Raw genomic sequence first — 22,463 nt, 5'->3', positions numbered from 1 at the left:
GATTGGGCAGAAAATGAAAAAGTTTTCCTGGTTAATTGGGTAAAAAGGTTGACTTGATCATTTGATACATATAATTTTTTTTTTCTATTTGCATTTTACTTTTTTTTTTTAGTTATGTCATCACATAAACCAGCACCTTTGTTCTTGTTTCTTTGTCAGACCTCAAGATACCAGAATTGCAATGGTCCAAGGGTAGAGTCAGAATTTATCTAATGGCAGGCCACAGAAACTGCCTATATGGCCCTCATAAATTCTTGGAGAGATGAACTCTGCATTCTCTTCTCCTTTTTATGATGGTCCAAAATGAGTAACATTTCTCTCTCTCTTCTAGATCAGAAAAGATTATGAGAATAAAGAAAGTGATAAATACTCCACCCTTCTTTCTTTGCACAAACCAACCACTTTGAATATTCCACATCACCCACTTCTTCAATTTTCCACAAAAAGAATTTACTTATTTAAAGGAGGAATACAAATATCGTCACAGATCCTGCTTATGACATTCCTTATCAGCGATAGAAGGCAGATACATATGTAAAGGATGGGAGCAGACCTTTAAGTAGAAGCTTTCTCAGAGTGCCTTGACCTTGCTTTGTTGCTGAACTCACACTGTATCATTTGCAGATCCACAACAGAACCATCCCTGTAAGAAACCAGAGCTGCAGTTCAAATCTTCCAGTACAAATAAATGGTTTTCCTGCCTGTAAGCCTGTGAACTGAGAGCCAAAGCTGAGTCCACTGAGGAGAACTGAAACTACAGCAAAGATGAATCTGAAGCCAAAAGGCTAGACTTGAAAGCCCTCAGATTAAAGTTTGACCATGCTATCAGCTAACTACATGAATCTAAAATAAATGAAATATGAGAACATAGGTAAGCTTTTCTCCCCAGCAGAAGATCTCAAGGCAGCCTCTCTAATTTATTTCAACTGCAAGTTCTCAAAAGAGAGGGATGTGTTCATCGAGCAACAGAGAGGACATTGGTAAGTGTTTGAAAAATGGTAATCGTAGGTAATGTGGCAATGGCCCTTTAATGTGTTCAGTAACTAACGGCAGAGTCACTGCCGATGAGTGGAAAAGAGAGGCCCCCTTGGAAGCTTTTTCTTTAATGTAAACACAGCTGTAAGCCAAGGTTAATGTAGCCACAGCTCCCCTGGGAAGCATCATGGATAGATTGGTCACGGATTGGGTAGCAGACATCCTCTGTTCCCTGTTAGGTCCCCTCCTCCCCAAGGGAATGGTGAAGGCACTGGACTGGCACCCACCTTCTCCAGGATCCTTCCAGGCCCCGTGGTGGAAAATCCTCTAATTCCTGGGAGCAAATCAGTAGTGGGAGGGGGAGAGGGGTGCACGCGCATGTGTACACATTCAGCTCCTCCTGCTGTCAAATGGGGAAAAAAATCTTATTTCCCTTCCAGATGGGAGTGCTGGAAGGGTAAATCCATAACGAGAGCAGGAGCCCTGGCATGGCACAAAGAATGAGGCAATCTTCTGCTCCTTGAGGAATGGGCAGCCCTCAGAAACTGCAAGAGGATGAAGGGGGGTTTTCCTCTGACAGGTGACACGGTTAAATCTTGAGTTGTAGTTGTAGATTTTAAAATGTGAATTATTTCCTTCTAAAAGCTAAACGGCAGCAATGAGACGCGACAGGGGCGGTTACCCCAGGCCGAGGCTGTGCTGTGCAAACCACCCCAGGGACTCTCTGCCAGCACGGGGCAGGGAAGCCTTCGGCCTCCCACCCTCCTTCCCCTACCCACTGCAGCTGTGCCAGCGCTCCTCCAGCCTCCCTTGCAGCAAACCTGCTAGTCCAGTCACTCGCCCTGTTGCCCCCAGCTCTGCTGCAGCTCCTCTGTCCGACCCGACGGGGTGGCAGTCCCTGCTGCTCCAGTCTGGGCCCCAGGTCCTCAGGCCAGACCGTGCCCCCCAGTCTGGCTGTCTGAGACCCACTGGGTTTTGCTAACGTGTTCACAACAGACAACAAGCAAAATAAACTTGCTGGCTGTCCAGCTGCGTTCATGAACCCACGCTGCATCAGTTGTGGTGGTCAAAGCTGTCAAAGATCAATGGTTCCTTCTTTGGAGGTGAATGTTCTCTTTGGTAAAAGACTCCGGGAGCAACAAGCAGATTCTTCATTATTTAATAATTTAAAGTTTATTATCAAGCAATTTTTCCAATGTCAATATTTAGGCTGTCTGCCCGGATAACAGCTCTCTTAAAACAAGACAGAGGCTACAAGGGCTATGCTTTAACTTTTCCTAAAGTACTTTTCTGTGGATCCAGATAAAGTCAGAAGTAGCAGGGGAAGGTGTCCAAACTCACCTGCCCAGGAGGCATGAGAGGAGCTACAAATTATCCTCCCAGAAGAGGAAGCAAAGCCATACGCTAACCTGGTAAATGGGTGTAATTCACGGTGAGGCTCACATTGCGCAGGGAACTGGCATTCAGAAAAGCACAGTAAGACTGAAACCGTTTTCTTGAGACTCCCATTGAAATATTCAAAAATCCTGCAGAGAGCACAGCTGGGAAGCCAGTAAGTGAATAACAAGCAAAGGTATTAAGATAGGCAGTACAGACAGCCTTTCTGATGAAGTACAAAGGAAAAAAGAAGTCAGTGAAGTGCGGCTAGCTGATGGTGATGACAGTGTATGGGAGCATATTTGTTCCAGGGCAAGAGACGATGACTAGGATTACCAATGGACTCTTTCTCAGGCAGGATCTGTGTACCGTAAAGGCGGAGATGTTGTGCTTTTCCCTTGCAGCATGCACAGTCGGCTCCCATGCACTCATCTGAGAAGCAGACACGAGATGATGTTTCGATTCCCTTAGTTAAATCACCAAACAAGCATTCACAAAGGCAACTTTCATGGCACAATTAACGTGACCAAAAGCTGCCCATTGGTAAGAGGAGCCCCTTTCCCACAGAAGATGAAACCAAGCAGGGGAGCTGGCTGGCATTGCACAATCTGTCACAAGGAGACCTCCCCAGTGCTATACGTGTGCAGTGTGATGGCATGTCTCCCTTCAGAGGGCAGAGAGACCAAAGATAACCCCAGGCACTGCTCCAACAGCTCGCACCTTACCCCATCACATGGATTCCTTTGCAATCAGTGTTACATTGTTCTGCAGGCTGGAAACATCATGTAAAACCTTTGATCCGTCCATTCTTCACCTAAGGGCAGCAGACAAATCAGATGGCTTCTTCTGATAAAAGAAAGGAATTTGTTGTTTTTTTCAAGGCAATCAGAAGTTCATTACTAGAGTTGTCCAAATTAAAGTTTCAGTTTCATCACCTCCATTCCCCTCCCTCAGCCCAAATAATCATTGGATCATACGTCATTACAAATGGTAGTTTAATTGCTAAATTACATTTCTCAAAATTTCTGAAAATCAATTTTGTTTCAACACTTATTTTAGAAGTTACACGTTTTGACTTATCCAATTTGTTTCTTTACTAGTTTGTTTTTGGGGTTTTTTTTGCTAACTGCGTATTTTTCTTTTGGAAAGAATAATCCATCACAAAAAAACCTTTTTCTTAATTGTCCCTCTCCTTCTGATGACAGACTGAAGATCAAAGTTTCTAGGTTTGGCTCTCTGAATGGAAAAGTGACTAATCCATAGCAAGCCAATGTTCATTATTTAGGTTTGAGTTCTCTCACAGAAACACTGCCAGGACTTAGGCTGGAGCTAGTCATTAATATCATGGAAGATGTGTTAGTGCTCTGCTAAGGAATCTGCAGACCATGCAGATTCATCGCTACAGATGGTGTTAGCAAGGACATGGGAAACCCTCAGGAGCCCCTCAGAAATTGGAAGCACAACAGAAAGCGGAATTGGAACAATGTTGAGCAACTCCAGGTCTTCTCTGAGAGGCAGGATCCAAAGAGGAAGTGTGGAGAGGGATATGAAGGACAAGTAAATCTATTGATTCAACAAGTATGCTCTGGGGTGTGGGAAAGCAGCTTCTAACTGCACTGTGCCTCATCTAGAGTTGTCTTTTATGACACATGTCAGTCTTCTATACAGGGACTCAAAGTCAGTGCTGGTTACCTATGAAACCCCCAGAAGCTGCCAGCGCTTCAATAATAGTCTCAATCAGCAAAGTGCAGTACTGGCTGACATGAATTCATCTGAAATGATCCACTCCTAATCACTGCATTACCAAAAAAGTATGGGCAATTTGGAAGGAATTAAAATGTGATTGTAGGACCAAGAAGAGTTGAATTAGACAAATGACGGAAGGGCTGAAAGTACTTTAAGCCAGCATAGAAAAAGCTTGTGTGAGGACTGATTTATATCTGAAAAGTATCTGATAATAAAGACACCACAGAAAAGGAAGTGAACTCTGTGTGATAGAGTGTTACGACACCTGGAATTAGTGAGAGGGCGACTAAAAAGCACTGAGCTGGAAGCAGTGCATGGGAGCAGACTGGGGTTCAGAATGGATGAGCCCAGAGCTGAGCTGAAACCAGAATTCCTCTTCCAAATAAAAGTCAGCCAAAACACCAAAATGCCCCACAAAGCAGACATTCCTGAGAAACGATACTGAGTAGTTCTGTCTAAAATAACATATTGCTGGTTCAGACTTGTCATTAACCCCAGACTGTAAATGTGATTGTGTGGTGTTCATTTATGTGATGCCAATCCACAGCAATTTCAGTTATGTGTTGTGGACCATACCATTGCTTCAATGGTTGGTTTTGGTAAAGCCAGGTGATTTTAAACCTTTAAGATTTGTTAATATCTTACCATGAATTAGGTGTGGTAGCTACCACATAACTTCCATAAACTGTTCAACATAAATGTGTCTATTTTTTTATTTCCTGGAGTTATTTTTTCCTGCATTTTACTACACAGCAATTAGTAGCTAGTAGTTATAGAGGTTAGTAGTTAGCCATAACAGACACTTCATTTCTTTTTTGTAACTGGATCTTGATGATTTACATTATATTTTGGGAGCTGCTTACAATGAAACACTCCAAAGAGAATAATAATTGTATAACACATATGGCTAAATGACACATGACTGAGCAAAATCTGAAGGATGCCTACAGAAGTGTTGTAACTTTTACACATCTTCTGTTGTGATTTTGGCTATGTATACTTTACCATGAACTCCCATATGCAACAGAAGAGAAAATACATTTTTTTCACTGGTATGTCTGTAAAGTCTTTTCTTGGTTATGCATACAGGTCTCTGCAAATCCGCGTAGATCCTCAGGCATAACTCCAAGTTTTGTAGTGGTCTTTCAGGAGCAGTGCTCTTTTTGTTGACAGACTTCTTGCAGACTATGACACTGTCCAAGTAATTCTTGACATTTTGTTGTTGGTTTTGGACACCTGCCAGTCATTGTTGACATCTGCAAAATCTGTGCGGTCCCTACTGTCCATCAGAGACTGGGATACACAGACAGGAGAACTTGACTCTGACAAAATTTCCCACATGCTTTTCTTCTATACATGCAAAGACAGCTTCTCTTTGCTAAACCCTAGTTTGGTTCCTAAAGCTTCAAGACAATTTCTGTGGCACTTTTTCTGCTAGATATACCAGCTTTACTGCATCTGGTAAAACCATGTCCTATTTTTGCAATATCTCAAAAAATTAAGTAATTTTTTGATTAGTGAAAACAGGACTGCTGACAATTCCTCCCCCATGAATACCACACTTACTTAGGAAAACAACCAAATACTCAATCTAAATATCAGGCACAAACCAAAGCTGATAGCGTCTTCAGGACAGGCAGCAGGCATGAGTGTCAGCACTCCCCCTCGCTCTGATGTGTGGACTTTGCCAGCTGCAGCATTTACAAGCACATTCTTGACCGTAACAGCAATCTCCCCCATCATCACTCATGTTAGCATACAGAAAGGGTGGCATGCAGCAACCTGTCTGATGAACTGCTTAATATTAACATACTAGCATGTCCAGCGTAAAATGTGCAGCATCCTTTTTGCCAGACCAGTTCCCTCACTCTTTCCCGAGCACAAGCAGTTAATCAGTCACTCAGGAGGCTGTAGCATTTTCCCAATAACATGCTACAAAGATGCTAAGGTTACCAACCTTCCTAACTTGCTTTTTAACTTTGTTTTATTCCCTCACTATCTCTGATCCCTCCTTTTGCTTCTGGACTGGTTTTCCCTGAAAGCAGTCTCACCTTTCCTTTTTTCCCCTAAACTCTAACGGAAGCAGATTATATTCAGGTCCCATTCTGCAATGTCTTTTTGGTATGGTTTTGGCATACCAAGGCATCTGGCATCACAGACGTTTGCTTTGCCCTTGGATTGAGTGAGAAACCTGGAGAACCATCCTAGGACTGCAGACCAGAGCCGCACAACTTCGCTTCAGCACAAGGAAGATTTTCATCCCTATGAAACATAAATATGAAGACAGGTGCTTAGCATTGCTTAGTGCTTAGTTTATGCGCACAGAGGACACACAAAGCACATGTGTCAGCAGGATTAGCATGCTGATAATGCCTGCTTGATCTCTGTTCTTTCATGGTCACAAGGACGATGTGCTACCCTGCTTTTTGCTATCTGGTGCCTAGGGCATGCCTTACTCCAGCCAGAGTGCAGGGACAGAAAGGGAAAAGTAGTATTCCCTGTGCTGCCTCCCTGTGGGGATAATGAAAGTTTATCCCTGGACTCTGTCAGTCCAGACTTTCCTAAAATAGTCAGCAGTGTGTGACTGTGAACTTTCCTCCACTAAAATGAAGAGTAATCCCCCCCCAGTGCAATTCAGATTACATTTCCATGTAACTCTTAGCCTTGACTGGGTATGATTTGGAGACAAGTAGGTGGAAAGCCCTCTGCTGCTTCTTGATTCATTCACCAACATGGATAACTTCTAGAACATCTTATTCAATACAGAAAGAAGGAATAACAGCATAAGTGGGTTTAAAATTTACTCTGAGGGTACCTGAGCACTGGCACGGTCTAGAGACAGAATCTGTACATTCTATAATTCAGTTTCCTTCTCCATGCATGGAAAATGTACTCTGACACAAAACAAGTATGTATCAGAGACCAGACAATTCCCCAGCTACAGCACCTTCAGTAAATGGTTCACCAAGCAGAGCTTTGCTGCGAGAAGAGGTTGCAACAAGAGGTTGCTGCGACAAGAGTTTGCTGGTTTACCTCCTACAAACATTTCTTGCTAGGTCTGCTCACTGCTTCCTACATCCACTTCTGGACAAGTGCACTCCAGCAAGCAGCAGATCTGCTAATCATTCTCAAAACGAGTTAAGTGCTGCTTATCCTGCCGCTGTCTTTTTTTCCCTCTCTGACTGCTGGTGACAATGCTCGCAAAAGCACCTACAACTGTCAGACTGCCAGAAATGACAGAACACAGGCAATGTTCCTGATGCTATGAAACCTCAGGAAACACAGAGGAGGAAACAAAAATTCTACATATAGAACCATAAGCTGAGAAGATGAAGGATATCTTCTCAGGGAAGACACAGACATGACCTCACCGAGGAGTGATGTGTTGTATGTTCCAAAGCCACACAATGCTGTCATGGCCTTCTGTGCTTTCTGTGGCATAAAGAAAAAAGCCACCTACCATCTGAAATCCTTACAAGACAGTACTCTGCAAAGTTATCCAGGAACAAGGGCTTCCTAGGCAGTATCAGTCAAACTGAACACTTAAGGAAAGATCCTCCAAGAAACAGAGGAGGTGCATGGCAGCACAAGCATGAGGCTGATCCAGCTCTCGAGAGCGGCATGAATGACAGTATGAAGACAAGGGATGCTATAGATCATGGTGACAGCACTAGCACAGCACCGGGAGATGCCCAGAGGCTAAACTGGCTGTTGAGGCTGCAAAAGAAGTTTGCTTCCTGCTAGGATCCCCATTGGCTGGTGCAGTTTTTTTCAGCCCTGGCAGAGCAGGCTCTGCTGGTATATCTAGTGGCTGGGCAGAGATAAGGATACGCACTGGTGGTCTGTCAGGACTGGAGAATGGATCTGAAGATGTCCCTACTCTTCACAGCATTTCTGCTTCACGCTGCCCTGGGCTTCCCTATTCAGGTGAGAGCAGTTCCATGCAACTGTGCTCTGTCTTCTAATTGACCTGTTCTTCCTGGAGTGAAGCTGTGGAGACCCATTTTGATAAATTTTCTGCAAGGAAAATAGTGGCAATATAATAATATATAAAGCCAATCTAATAATTTAATTCCTCCCTTTGGCCTGATTTTGATGCTATTGTTGCTGCAGTTATGAGCTATGGAAGAATAATGCCTTTTACCTATTGGTTTTGCAGGAGAACTATGGAAACAGCACAGCAAGTAAGTAGGATTTATGCTGTATTTTAAAGACAACTGTTAATTCTTGACTGTGTATCACACACTTTGTTGGTGGGTGAGTGACTTGGCTTTAGAGCATGTGAAAGCACTGACTCTCAGGCCTTTTGAATAAGGCCATGTTTCCTAATTTGTTGCTGGGCTGAGTGCAGATGTGTTTTCACACAGATGTGCTTTACACATACTTTTGGGGTATGGTTTGTTAGGTTAATTTAGATGTGCTTTCACAGGCTTGAAAATAGAATTTTAATAAGACATTTTGATACCTTTCCCTTAAGTTGAGTGTTACAAAAAGACCGCTACTCATTTGCCTCCTTGCCTACCTTTGTGCAGCAGTAAGAGAAAGGAATGTCAGGCATCAGAGAAAGCTTTGCTTTGTGCTGGGCTAGAAAACAAACAGTACAGACTTAGCTGAACAGCTTTTGTCAACTCACAAAGGAGAAGGAGGTCATTGCAGATCTCCAGAGAAGATCAATGGAAATAAATCTGTAGGTAGACTTTAACTATAGCAGTTAAACTGCCAGGTTGGGGGTGATGTCTCCTGAGAGGAAGAGGCCTTAAAAAATTTGCTTGACATAGTCAGAGCAAGTAAGTGGCTAATGAAAACTGACCAATTCTTCTTTTGAGCTGTCATTTATGGCTTGGAAGCAAAGGGTTGTTCTAAGATTACTGCTCAGTATATTTGGAGCCAGCCGAGGGACACGCTTGCTCGAGTTCAAAGCAGTCAGTTGCTGGGACTCAAAGCTGCAGAGTTACTGGGACAAACGCATACAATGAGTTTTAATTTACCATTGTTACTGCTTTTTGTGCCTTTTGAGATATCTTTCAGTATTTACAGTGCAGGAAAAACGTGAACTGTATCATTTTGAAAACTGTATCACACCAGATGTTCATTTGATCAAGGACATGGCAGATGCCTTCTGTGATGTCTCATTTGGGTTTTAAAAGGGGTTGCAGGCTTTATGTGCCTAGGAATCTGGAGCCTAATTTCCACTGGCTTTGACTAGTCAATTAATCTAGCGCCTCTTGGGTGCGTGAATTCTGAATCCAGTCAACCCATCACAAAAATGTGCTTCCCTGCAGAATTTTTTTAGATGCTAGGGATCTCTCTGGTGCAGCTGGTGGGGACTGACTGAACTTTTCTGTAATAAGCCACCATCATTACAGTGGATTTCCATTGCCACGTAACTGAAGTAACAGGCTGGAAACACAGACTGAAGCATTTTTGGGTCAGTAAAAGCAATTCTGTTGCATGTTCTAGACAGACTTGGAATAGAAGGAAGTCCCCTCAGTATGTTTGGGCAATAACCACTGTGAAAAGGGAAAGGTACTGCAAGGTGTGACAGGGCTTAGCACATCAGCATTGAAAAAACATGGTCAAAAAGATAAGGAACACAGACAGGCTTAGAAATAAAAACTATTTGCATAAGTGTTCTCTGTGTCAGTGTTGGATAGGGAAAAAAAAAAAGACTTTATATTTTGATATGGAAGAGTGCAATTATTGGCAAACTGAAAGAGATTGCCAGAAAGGCTTGTAGCATATCCATCATACTTAAGAACAGGTCAAACAAACTGTGGTCAGGAATAACACAGATAAAACTGTTTCTGCCTTAGGGAAAGCAGACAAACTGGATGACCTCTGGAGGTCCTTTCAATTTCTAAACTTTTGTGATATTATAACAATGAAGTTTCTGCTCAGAAATTTATATAACAGATCAGATTTTCACTTCCAGGTTTGTATTTAGAAACTGACATTGGGTAGAAATCAAAAGACATCACACTAGAAAGACACCTGAGGACTCAGAAGGGTTCCAAGCTGCTGTCGGGTACATACTGAAGCTGAGGTTATTTGCCCCATGCTAAATTATAGCCTTCATCCCATTTTATAACTTTACTCTTTGACACTGTGAAACCAGAGAGGATTGTTGAGCTAGTTAGCCTGCAGCACCTATTGCAGTGATATCTAGGGACAAAGCATATTTTTGTCCCTAGTTTCCTTTGCCATTTTCCACACTGAAGCTTATAAAATGCTTTGCTGATTCTTAGATGGTAAATGACTAGGATTCCATCCCTCAGCACGTTCCACTAAGAATTTTCATAGCTGTTTGTCTAAATATCAAGTTAATTTCTGTGCCTATGCATCGGTTAGTGCAGTCTGTTCCCCTCCAAACAAAGCGACCCGCCAAAGGCATTCCCATGGCTGAGGAGGCCTGTGCTATTGAACACTATGAAGGTGCATTCAGAATCTAATTTGCCCTTTTGCTTGTCTTTTTCTTCCTTGCTTTTTGCAGCAACAGAACCTACTGAGGTAAGGACAGTTAAAACAGCTCTTTTGATCACTTTGGGGTTCAGCATTGTGGGAAGTGAGGTCAAGACTCATGTACTCCACCCGTATCCCCATCTGTGCAGGAATGTCTTCTCACCTCAACAGTGTAACAGAATGAGCAGTTTCCATCCCTGTTCCATTTATTGCTCCTCAATGCCCAGATACAGCCCACATCCTGGGAAGCTTTTGCCTTCTGTGGGGTCATAGAGAAAACTCAAAACTCGCTTTTTATTTATACAAGGCAAGGGAAGTATGGCAATCTGTTTTGCTACAGACATGACCCCACAGCAGGGCACCAGCCCCACTGTTCCCTAGAAGCAGTACGTACCACGGCCTTTCACCGCTGTGTTGTGGGGTGATACTGGGAGGACTTCATTGGCGATTTAATCAACCTTGCGCTCCTACTAGCAGGGACGTAAATAAAGCTGGAAGATCTGAAACTTACTCCACACTTCAAATTGCATTTCCTGAGTCTCCTGCTCTGATTCCCTTCATGATATCCATATTTGCCAAGATATCAATGAAGAATATCTACCACACCATGTGGCAGAGTATATAAAAGCTCAGTATATAAAAGCTCAAGACTGCACTGGTGAAAGATACTTTCAGTGGTAGCCTGGAGTTTTGATCCTTTGCATGTTATATTATTTAATATTTATGTTATAATATAAAGTGTGAGATAATACTGATGCATCATTCTTGCAGGTTACTACACAAGAGGATATATACGGTATGTATTATTCCATCTACATGTATTTGCCAGGATATACTGATTGTCAGCTACGCAGTTACTCCAGAACAAAGGTCCAGGCCTTAAAATGTGATGGCTAGGAAAAAACAAAAAAAAAAACGGAGAGAGGGAAAGATTGAAAGAGAACGGCTCTTGCGACTGGGTTAATGACAAAATAACCACAGCTGGGAGGTTCACAAGATCGTGTCACTGAGCAAATATTTACATGACTGAACACCACACCAGTCCCTAAATAGGTTCTGGAAGTTTTACATGCATCACTGTAATCAGGACCTGATCTAAGTGAGCTCCCGGAAACTCATCCTCTTAAAAAACAGGATTTGTATTTTCTCTGGGAATGAGAAAGTGATACTTTTTCATTTAGAAACTGACATTGGGTAGAAATCAAAAGACATCACACTAGAAAGACATCTTTGGACCTAGAAGGGTTCCAAGCTGATGTCGGGTACATACTGAAGCTGAGGTTATTTGCCCCATGCTAAATTATAGCCTTCATCCCATTTTATAACTTTACTCTTTGACACTGTGAAACCAGAGAGGATTGTTGAGCTAGTTAGCCTGCAGCACCTATTGCAGTGATATCTAGGGACAAAGCATATTTTTGTCCCTAGTTTCCTTTGCCATTTTCCACACTGAAGCTTATAAAATGCTTTGCTGATTCTTAGATGGTAAATGACTAGGATTCCATCCCTCAGCATGTTCCACTAGGAATTTTCATAGCTGTTTGTCTAAATATCAAGTTAATTTCTGTGCCTATGCATCAGTTAGTGCAGCCTGTTCCCCTCCAAGCAAAGGGACCTGCCAAAGGCATTCCCATGGCTGAGGAGGCCTGTGCTATTGAACACTATGAAGGTGCATTCAGAATCTAATTTGCCCTTTTGCTTGTCTTTTTCTTCCTTGCTTTTTGCAGCAACAGAACCTACTGAGGTAAGGACAGTTAAAACAGCTCTTTTGATCACTTTGGGGTTCAGCATTGTGGGAAGTGAGGTCAAGACTCATGTACTCCACCCGTATCCCCATCTGTGCAGGAATGTCTTCTCACCTCAACAGTGTAACAGAATGAGCAGTTTCCATCCCTGTTCCATTTATTGCTCCTCAATGCCCAGATACAGCCCACATCCTGGGAAGCTTTTGCCTTCTGTGGGGTTATAGAGAAAACTCAAAACTCGCTTTTTATTTATACAAGGCAAGGGAAGTATGGCAATCTGTTTTGCTACAGACATGACCCCACAGCAGGGCACCAGCCCCACTGTTCCCTAGAAGCAGTACGTACCACGGCCTTTCACCGCTGTGTTGTGGGGTGATACTGGGAGGACTTCATTGGCGATTTAATCAACCTTGCGCTCCTACTAGCAGGGACGTAAATAAAGCTGGAAGATCTGAAACTTACTCCACACTTCAAATTGCATTTCCTGAGTCTCCTGCTCTGATTCCCTTCATGATATCCATATTTGCCAAGATATCAATGAAGAATATCTACCACACCATGTGGCAGAGTATATAAAAGCTCAGTATATAAAAGCTCAAGACTGCACTGGTGAAAGATACTTTCAGTGGTAGCCTGGAGTTTTGATCCTTTGCATGTTATATTATTTAATATTTATGTTATAATATAAAGTGTGAGATAATACTGATGCATCATTCTTGCAGGTTACTACACAAGAGGATATATACGGTATGTATTATTCCATCCACATGTATTTGACAGGATATACTGATTGTCAGCTACCCAGTTACTCCAGAAAATAACACATGCTTAACACAAATTAATCTTAAGGTAGAAATGTTAAATGAATGCACTCACCATAATATTTCATGCAAAGCAGAGTCTCTTGGTTTTGGCCAATTGCTTGGCCTTGCTAAAAGCCTCAGCTGTTACTTTTGCTAAAAATAGCTCTTCTTAGATAATGTCCTGACTTAAGTCACTTCCAAAGGTTACAGAAAGCACAGAGGCCATGTGCTGGTGCTTTTTATTGATGTCAAGACTTATTACATAATGCTCAGTGTTGGCTGATTCTACTGGTAAGGCCTAGGAGTCCCTGATGCTGGGCTTGGCTGGGGACATCAGCCCGACCCATCGAGTAGGAATGCAGTTCCGATTTCATTGGTTTCAAGGTTTTTTCAAGAGGTCAGCATGTCCAGCCGCAAGCAGCAGGACTGCTCTCCAGCCATTTTTTCTCCTGGTGTCTTATGTTGGGGGTTTGAGTGCGAACTGTGCATGCAGAAGGTAAACCGCTGTCTGAGTGCACAGAAGGAGCGTGCAGCCAGCTGGCCACTTGAGCGGGACAATACAGACTTACAAGAGCCAAAGGTCCAGGCCTTAAAATGTGATGGCTAGGAAAAAACAAAAAAAAAAACGGAGAGAGGGAAAGATTGAAAGAGAACGGCTCTTGTGACTGGGTTAATGACAAAATAACCACAGCTGGGAGGTTCACAAGATGGTGTCACTGAGCAAATATTTACATGACTGAACACCACACCAGTCCCTAAATAGGTTCTGGAAGTTTTACATGCATCACTGTAATCAGGACCTGATCTAAGTGAGCTCCCGGAAACTCATCCTCTTAAAAAACAGGATTTGTATTTTCTCTGGGAATGAGAAAGTGATACTTTTGTATTTCTGCGCAGAATCTCCATCACCTACAGAGTCTGACTCTGAGGACGAAGTTATTTTTAACAGAATTCTGCAAGTTAACAAAGGTAATGCCACCAAACCCCTGCTTATAATGGGTCTCTCTTCGTTGCTTTTTGGGAGTGATGTGGGAGGTACAATGTCTTACCATAATCTGTGCAAATGTTTTTCCCATCTTACACACCATCATGTAAGAGAGGACCAGAGACAGGCCACTGGGAGTACCGTGTGGTCTACTGAAACCCCATGGCATCTCAAATCTATAGTGTCAATACTGAAGATGATACCAGATGTGGAGGCAACTGAACTCTCCAGGGAGCTTCTTCAGCTTTAGCTCTCGACATCTTTGTCATTCTTTGGACATAGAAAGAGAACTTGGATATTTGGATGCTTTATTATTTAACTGCCTTTTTCTTGAACGCAAGCATCACTTGCATTCAGTCATCACATGGCGTTGTAGTACAGACTCCTAGATAAGCTCCCTGCTCCCGGCTTCCTATTTCTTAATTCTTCCATACGTTTCTCATTCTATCAGCTTGTCTTTCTCACATTTTCCTCTTCAGCAGCCATTCAAGAAGCTTCACTGTCTGCAGAAATGGACACCAAACATTCCTACAGTTTTTTTCTAGACAATACTCACTTCTCTTTTTTGCCCTCTTGGGTTTCCTTATTGGCACCTCTTGCCTTTGCCCACCACCTTTCCTGGGCAGATATTTGATGCTATTCATTCCGTGTCATATGATGGATGACGAAATAGTACCAAAGCACAGCATCCCTCTCACTATTGCAACTGCTTTCAGTCATTCCCTGTTTTGCCTCAACCCCATCCAATAGAGTTGGAGCTTCCCACCTCTCCTCTTAGCTAAGGACACAGCAGCAAAGGTAGGGTAGCAGATAAAGTCCATCTAGCCCACGCTAGCCAGGAGCAGATGCTTAGGGAAAAATAGAAAAGGAGGATGAGTAGAGAGTGACACTTTTCCAAGTGTGCTTAGCAAGCGTCCAGCAATCTACGCCTCAGATATTTCCACCCTTTCTCTCCCACCACAGAGAGCTCTCAGTACCTGCAAGAAGGTGACATAGTTCCACGAAGGAGTCGCAGTGCCATCAACTGTCGTCATTGCAATTGGCCCCAGTCCAGCGATGGGATTGTTCGTATTCCCTATGTCTTGGATCCTACTTACGGTAGGTGTAAATTTCAATAATTCTTTTTTTTTTCTTTTTATCCAATAAGCTTCAGGTAGAAACCTACTTCTAGTGGCCACACAAACAGTTTATTAAATCAGTTCTAAGGATTTACTTGTGCTGTGCAAGCACAGATGAATTGTAAATTTGAAAGACCTGAAGAGGAAAAAGAAAAGAGATCAAATTTCCTTGAGAAGTTTGCATCCATAATGTTTTGGGTCTGGTCTCTTGGAAGCAATAATGATCACTCCCTCTAATGGTACCTGCCAGAATACCTGTGTTGATAAGGTTTATGCCTATTGGAGTGTGGTTTCAATGGCCTACTTTTCATTAGCAAAATAGCTTCCCATAGCTGTGTCCAAGTGTCCACTCAGAAGATACATCAACAATCACCACTATAATTTAAAACAAGTAGTTGAGAAAAAAAGGCTCCCAGCTGAATCCATCTGGACAAATATCTGGATAAAGAGGATCTTGTGCCAGGCTATTAATATCTTAAATGAAATTCATCACCGAGCAAAAAGCAAGAAAGAGCCTAGGCTAATGTTTCTGTCCCTCATTTACCTTGGTTTTGAGCACATGTGAGATTTTAGTGGCACCTGCCATCGTCCTTGTGTGACCCCCACAATTAACCCTTTCTTCTCCAGAGGAGAGCCACATAAAGGGGATTCATGATGCCATGGCAGAATTTGAAACACTGACTTGTATTAATTTTGTGATGCGCAAGACAGAACGTGACTACCTCAGCATTAAATCTGCCGATGGGTGAGTTGAATGATAAATTAACAAGTTATTTCTACATTGTTTTTCAATTCTTCACGACACTCATTCTCTGTGACCTTAGAGAGGAAACAGGAATGGATTTAGAGAAGAAACTTTATGTTTTATCACAGTGCCAAGGTATCCTCCTTGGATACCTTGCTAGTGCAAGGACTCAGCAGTTACATCAGGGACTCACCGAAGACACTGAAGTGATGCAGATTATGGGAAAGAACCATTAAGGTGGAAAGAATATCTAAGCTCATGCTTTCTGTGTGGTATAATGCACACTTGAGCAAAACATATAACAGATTACTGTAGGTCTTATTCGCACAGGCAAAACCAATTCCAACTTATGAAATAAACAGTTCTCTGAATAATACGGTTGGCTGTCAAGGTCGGAATTAGAGCCTATGAAAGAATTGTTCAAAACCCATTAGCTTGAAAGTGCTATTCATCTTAGCTTCAGCTCTGATACAGTGTTCAGTATTTTGGAAAAAAAATTTGTTATTTCTAGGGAGTTAAAGTCACTGTGTATAGAAAGTCAGAATGCAGGAGCCTCTGTGCTAATGAAGGTTTTCTAGGAAGCTTTAGCGATGATCATACTGTTTGTTGTTGCCTACACCATGGTCAGTTTTACCCTTGTGTAGACTCTGACTGTCACACTAGACAGGAAGGAATCCTTCTGCTCCACAAGAGGTGTGTGAAGCAAGGTTCTCTGTACTGTCCCTTTGCCTGCCTGATAATAAAAATCCCATAAGTCTTCTGTTGGTGTTCAATGCCTCTCTCAGCTGCTGGTCCCACTATGGGAAAGTAGGAGGTGGACAGACTGTCTCTGTGATGAAAGGAGGCTGCATGTGGAAAGGAATAATTCAGCATGAACTCGACCACGCTCTGGGCTTTTTGCATGAACATTCTCGAAGTGACAGGGATAACCATGTAAAGATCATGTGGGAGTACATCAGTCCGGGTAAGTACCTTTGAACTCCTCAACGTAGAAAGTGGTGTAGATATATCCTACTCTTCCCAGCTCTTCCTTCTCCCCTGAAGGGAGTAGATGGGAAGCATACTCTAAATACAATGTCATATATTACAGCTGACAGATCAGACTTCAAGAAATTTGAAAACTCCAGAAACCTGGGTCTTCCATATGACTATTCCTCAGTAATGCACTACGGCCCGTAAGTAGCAGCATGGCGTTACTTTCATTGGAACTCAAATCTTACATTAGAATTAGTTTTTATAATAACTCTCTCCTAACTACCTGTTTCCCCATTTCCCCTTCTGAGAAAAACACTGTGAGCCAGTTCAGACAAGCCACTCCCTAAGATTAATTCATTATCCTTTAGCTTTCCATTAAGGAGCCATTCACAGCCGAGCTTGGGAGCAAAGGAGGGCATCTTGAGATTGACTCTGCTTACTGCTGGACATCTTAATCAAACCTATTTGGACAGCACTGTTAGTTACAACAACAACTTGTCTACAATTCTTGTTCTCCCTCCAAAGCATGCCATTAAATCCTGAAAGAAGTAATTGTACTTAAAGAACATAATTTTTCATGTTTTTTTGCAGATACACATTCACTAATACCACTGGGAAAGCAACTATTGTACCAATTCCTGATGGATCAGTACATATTGGGCAGAGGCTGGGACTGAGCAACTTGGACGTGGCCAAAATCAACAAACTTTACAATTGCAGTAAGTATCTCAAAGCCATCCTTTCATCTTCTACTCAGATCCTTCACAGAGATGTTTGGGGACACTGCAAAGGCAGCAGTTTCTCTGTGAGACTGTTCTCCTAAATTCATGGTACCCATTAGGGTTACTCTGGGAGAGAATACAAAGGTAAAGACGGAGGCACATTACGATTAGTGAGAAAATGCTTTCTGCTTCCAAATTAAATCAAACACATTCACTACTGGCATAAGTGGCTGCTGCACAACTGGCCTAACTGCATACCATGTTGTATGCTTCACGGGACTAACTTGGTTTCTTACAGCTCAGGAGACAACTATAAACCCCACAAAGAGCCAGACATCTCTGTTCCTCATTGCAGTTTGCATTTAAGACCTGAACCAAACCAAAACGGTTGTAGGCTCCTCTGAACTGGAACAGTTTCATGATGCCTTGTTTTCAAATGTTTAAGCTGTCATTCTAAATTTGTAGATATTTTTAACTCTTTGATTTCAACCTCTGCTAGAAGAAATTCTCCCATACTCAGAGAAATTTGTTCAGTCAAAGGGAAAAAACATGATGAATAAAGTATTACCCCTTGCACAGAGGAAAGTCCAACTCCTTCTCCTAAAGCCAAAATTTAAGCATTGCAGAGACATCATATTTGCACTTGACTTTTCTAACACCACTTGACTTCCCCATCTTAGTGGAAAACCATGGCATCAATTGCAGTGAATTGAAACCTCTCACACGCTTTGTAGAGGTGCAGAAAGAGATCCCTTGCTAAACAAGCGCTACTTTACTTCCCATTTTGATGCAGATACTTATGCATTATGTGAAAATTAGGACAAATATGATGCTTCATTTTAATCAAGATGTACCAGTACTTTGAAATGAATGCTGGCAGATCAGAAAATCGAGACCAGTCCATTCTGAAGAGATTGTAATTGTAAATGAGTGGAAGCTTCTGCAAGCCTGGTGCTGAAGCAAAGACTGTTTCTTTCTCAGGTCGCTGCAGCACTATTCTCGATGCAGCATCTGGGTCACTGAGATCTGCCAACCACCCAAGAAATTACTCAGATAACACCAACTGTGTCTGGCTCATCCGAACCCGATCCAGAAAGGTAATCACAGGTCAACAGCGGTCTTGGAATATGGCTGAACTTACTTCTTTCTGTGTTAAGCATTTTGCGCTTTGTCTGCATACCAGTTGCCAGATAAGATCTTTTCCATGAGAGAGATTTCAGTCTGGTCTCTCCTTCTTCTTTGTGTCCTTAAGCCAGGTTTGGGCAAAGACAACTGCAGAGTTGTGATTTTGAAAAACCTCCATACGCTGGGCTTCAGGTTTGCAAAATCAAGGAAAAGCAGCCTGAGCATGGGAGCATTCAGTCACAGGCCCATTAGATCTAAACCCTGCAACTTCAGGGGATGAGAGGCAAGGCTGGGTAAGCAGTTCCAGTTCGGCCTTGGCTACAGCTTAGATTCTGTCTGTTTTAAAGAACAATCCATGAAAGAAGTCACATACAGGTATATTAAAGGCTGGTTTTCTCTTCCCTTCCAGATTTCCCTGCACTTTCAAGCCTTTGAGCTGCAGACAACCAGAGGCTGTCAGGGTGATTATGTTAAAGTTTATGATGGATCCAGCAAGTCTTCTGCAGTTCTAATGGACAAGACCTGTGGATCGAAGATACCCAATGACGTAGTTGCTTCTAGTAATCTTATGCTTGTAGAGTTTGTCACAGATGGCGCTGATACAGCTTCTGGTTTCCAAGCCACCTTTACTTCTGGTAGGTCTGAGAACAAGAAGAATGGCAAAGAAAAATAATCTGTGTCAAATCAACCTTCCTCTTCGCAGAGGAGAAAAGTTGTTTGAGGAACTAACTGCTCTCTACAAGAGCCGTCACTTCCTACCTTGCTTTTGATATAATGGATCAGTCCTACACTGATACCATTTACTCATTCAGGCAGATGGGGCCACGCTCAGGACAAATGGTGTTAGCCAGGTGATTCACTGTTTGCCTTGCCTTTCATATATATTCCATTCCAAAGCATGGGCCATTAAGGGTAACATCAATTTAATGTTAATGTTACTAGCACAGTAGAAAGAGAATAAATCATAATGCAGTATTTAAATATATTGCTCCTCTGAAAAAGATGCAGGCTTTAATCACACAGTTCAGAGGGCGAGAGAGATCTATGGTGAACCAGGTCACCCAGCCCCATGACAAGAGGAGAGGCAGTATTTCCATGGTCAGGATCCCTGGAATGTATCCACCTAAAACACATTTTCTTGAGTCCCATTTAATTAAGAACCAAGACCACAACTACACAATTAAGTTACTGCAGGCTTCCATGTTAGCATGTATCAGCTGGAATAAAGAAATGCCTGTGTGCATATATGTAGCCTGCAGCAACTGCCCAGCAGTGCAGCTTGCCTTAGTATGAAAGAAAGCTCAGCTATGTCGTATGACCTTGTATTTGCCATGGGATAAGAACAAGCACACAGAGTTTGCGTAAATCCACTGAAATGCAGTAACTTCACTGTACACCCAAACCAACCCAGCAATTTTGCATTGTCTCTATGTAGTATCTCTCTCCGTCCATTGTAGCTACAGAAGGAAAGAATGAGGAAACTCCCCATGCCACTTTGATGTGTCAACAACTATAAAACAATCTTAGTTGTCAGATAAAATGTGATTTAACATTTACATATTTTAGAGATATTACAGTTTGTTCAGAGAGCTCTGAAAGCAAAATATTCTCTCATTTCACTTACAGTGAGGACCCAAAGAAAACCTAGCATCCACAACTGACTTAATGAAGAAGAACCTATTCTGTGAATATTGAAATTATGTGTTTCCTACTTTGCTCCTATGCTGGCTTGGACCAGTATGAGATTTAATTCTATTAAGAATCGAAGTTTTCATCTTCCTGAGAAAGTTTATTCCCCAAGCCATAAATGTATGAATTCTATACATCCAGCGTGCTCCTCCTTTTGTCTGCACAGTTAAGTTATTACCTCTTTCTATTTAACAATTGAATAAAAAGCTTCAGAAAAACCAAAAGTTTCCATTTCTCTTTTCCAATAGTCCCTTCCAGCCATACACACTATCAGTGTGGTCTTACTTCTTAGCCCCCTTCATTCAGCCACAGGGCTATCTCTTAAGTATACCACTGACATCATCATAGGTTTAGTTAGTTGGCTGAAGAGACCAGCTCCAAACTTTACAAATTCATTCCACCATCTTCACAGCCTTGAGCATGAAAAGGTCTTCGATACAGGCTCTTTTCCCAGCCTAACATTCAAGCTTCCAAAAAATGACATCTCCCTTAACAATCTTGTTATATCCTTAAATCGCGAGAAAGATGGACAAGACAAACCTGTTGCCAGTAAAGGACTGGTACTTCCTATTGCAGTTTTCCTTGTACAGTTCTGGTGGGCAGGGGACAGCTAAGGGGGCTTGTTTATCCACAAGCCATTTTTAGTCCACAGACAAGGTTAAGCCTATCACAGGGCAAGAGGTGGACTAGTTAATGCTGCCAGAGTTCACGCACTTCTTCAGTTCTTCAGGGAAGAAAGTTTTTGTTAGGCAAGAAGCTAAACTCTCCTCTTCTGCTCTCACAAGGAGGACAGAGAGCTGTAAGAGTGGTGGAGCTCCTGGAGAGTTCATTTCATAGCCTTTGCCTGCAATCACACTTTTAAAATTATATCCTCTTCACCAAGACAAGCCTGTAACAGATCTGAGAACAAAATAGGCTTCTATTTCACTCTCACAGCATACAGTTAAACATATGCCTAACCTGAGTATTTAATACTAGTATGTTTAGGTCTGAAAAAAGCAAATACTTCTCCTGTTCTTACTTTGTAACACTGGGAACCTTGGAATTTTTCTCATAGAAATACATTTCTAGAAAAGAACAGTGGGAAATGAATTTGAATCACAGAGTAAAATTTATACAGCAAATGACAAATTATTAATTTCTTTTTTTTTTAAAGGAGGCACCAAAAAGACTTAATTTGCAAGAATCTGCTCAAAGCCCTGTCTGTATTTATACTATTTGATGAAGAATCACTCACTTCTTGGTGGTAGAGAAACTAATTCCATTGAAGATTGCTTCTTTATCCACAGTGGCTGTGCAAATGCCTCTGAACACAGCAATTTTGAGTCTTCTTTAGAAGAGACATTTCTTCAGTTCTTCAGACACTGCAAGAGGGGTTCAACTTCTGATAGGTTGCTCTAGTTACTCTCAGCAGTCAAGTGTTGCTATCAACACATCATAAAAGGAGTAGTCCTTCTGAAATACTGTTAAAAATGCAGTTCTAGAGAAAAATATTTGACAGTTGTGATTCCTGAGCTGCTACAAAACAAAATGAGGGAAATAAAAGTGCAAAGCCAGAATATACTGGTGGATGGGTGAGGACAAACATCCTAGCTCTTTTTTTTTAGAGAGGAATTTCAGGTGGGATTAAGGTGTTCCACAGGGTGATGGAAAGGCAGTTTCAGGTGATTTAGGTTCTTATGCTTGAAGGAGGGATAGTGATTCCAGTAGATGAGCTTTGTGGAAAAGAGCTCTGAAATACTGTTGGCAATGACTGAGAATTTAATAAAGCTGTGATCATCTATGTATTGCTGAAATAATTAAGAGGTTTTCTTTTTAAGGGAAATTAAAATAATCTGTGTTAAGAAAAAAAAAACCCAGTGGACATTAAGTCCCTGAGGTTTCCCCTTCTAATTCCACTGGAAGAGGAGCCCTTTCCTTGCCAAGAGGCAGCCCACAGAGTCCAGGCCTGCATGAGGTTGCTCTGATCCCTGTTGCACAGGGCAGGGGTAAACCTGGT

At 42.1% G+C, this 22,463-nt stretch overlaps 1 protein-coding gene across 1 annotated transcript; it reads left to right on the top strand.

The window, feature by feature from the left end:
• Positions 1-7,956: 7,956 nt before the first annotated feature.
• On the top strand, positions 7,957-20,436 carry LOC104251712 (astacin-like metalloendopeptidase). Its single transcript, XM_059819869.1, has 13 exons — positions 7,957-8,025; positions 8,258-8,282; positions 10,589-10,605; positions 11,329-11,353; positions 14,003-14,074; positions 15,054-15,188; positions 15,836-15,953; positions 16,739-16,917; positions 17,044-17,128; positions 17,520-17,647; positions 18,632-18,747; positions 19,185-19,410; positions 20,402-20,436. The coding sequence occupies exons 1-13, from the start codon at positions 7,957-7,959 to the stop codon at positions 20,434-20,436; spliced, it is 1,230 nt and encodes a 409-aa protein (XP_059675852.1).
• The last annotated feature ends 2,027 nt before the right edge of the window (positions 20,437-22,463 follow it).

The sequence above is a fragment of the Gavia stellata genome, chromosome 7, assembly GCF_030936135.1.
Source record: "Gavia stellata isolate bGavSte3 chromosome 7, bGavSte3.hap2, whole genome shotgun sequence".
Lineage (NCBI taxonomy): Eukaryota > Metazoa > Chordata > Aves > Gaviiformes > Gaviidae > Gavia > Gavia stellata.
Note: the sequence above shows the minus strand (reverse complement) of the source record. Positions and strands in the feature narration are given on the sequence as shown.

Bases quoted from the DNA above. Each gene is read 5' to 3' on its own strand.
- LOC104251712 (XM_059819869.1), top strand. From the start codon at position 7,957: ATGGATCTGAAGATGTCCCTACTCTTCACAGCATTTCTGCTTCACGCT. The intron at 11,354-14,002 runs GTATGTATTATT...ATTTCTGCGCAG, and splicing joins TACACAAGAGGATATATACG to AATCTCCATCACCTACAGAG. The intron at 15,189-15,835 runs GTAGGTGTAAAT...TTTCTTCTCCAG, and splicing joins TGTCTTGGATCCTACTTACG to AGGAGAGCCACATAAAGGGG.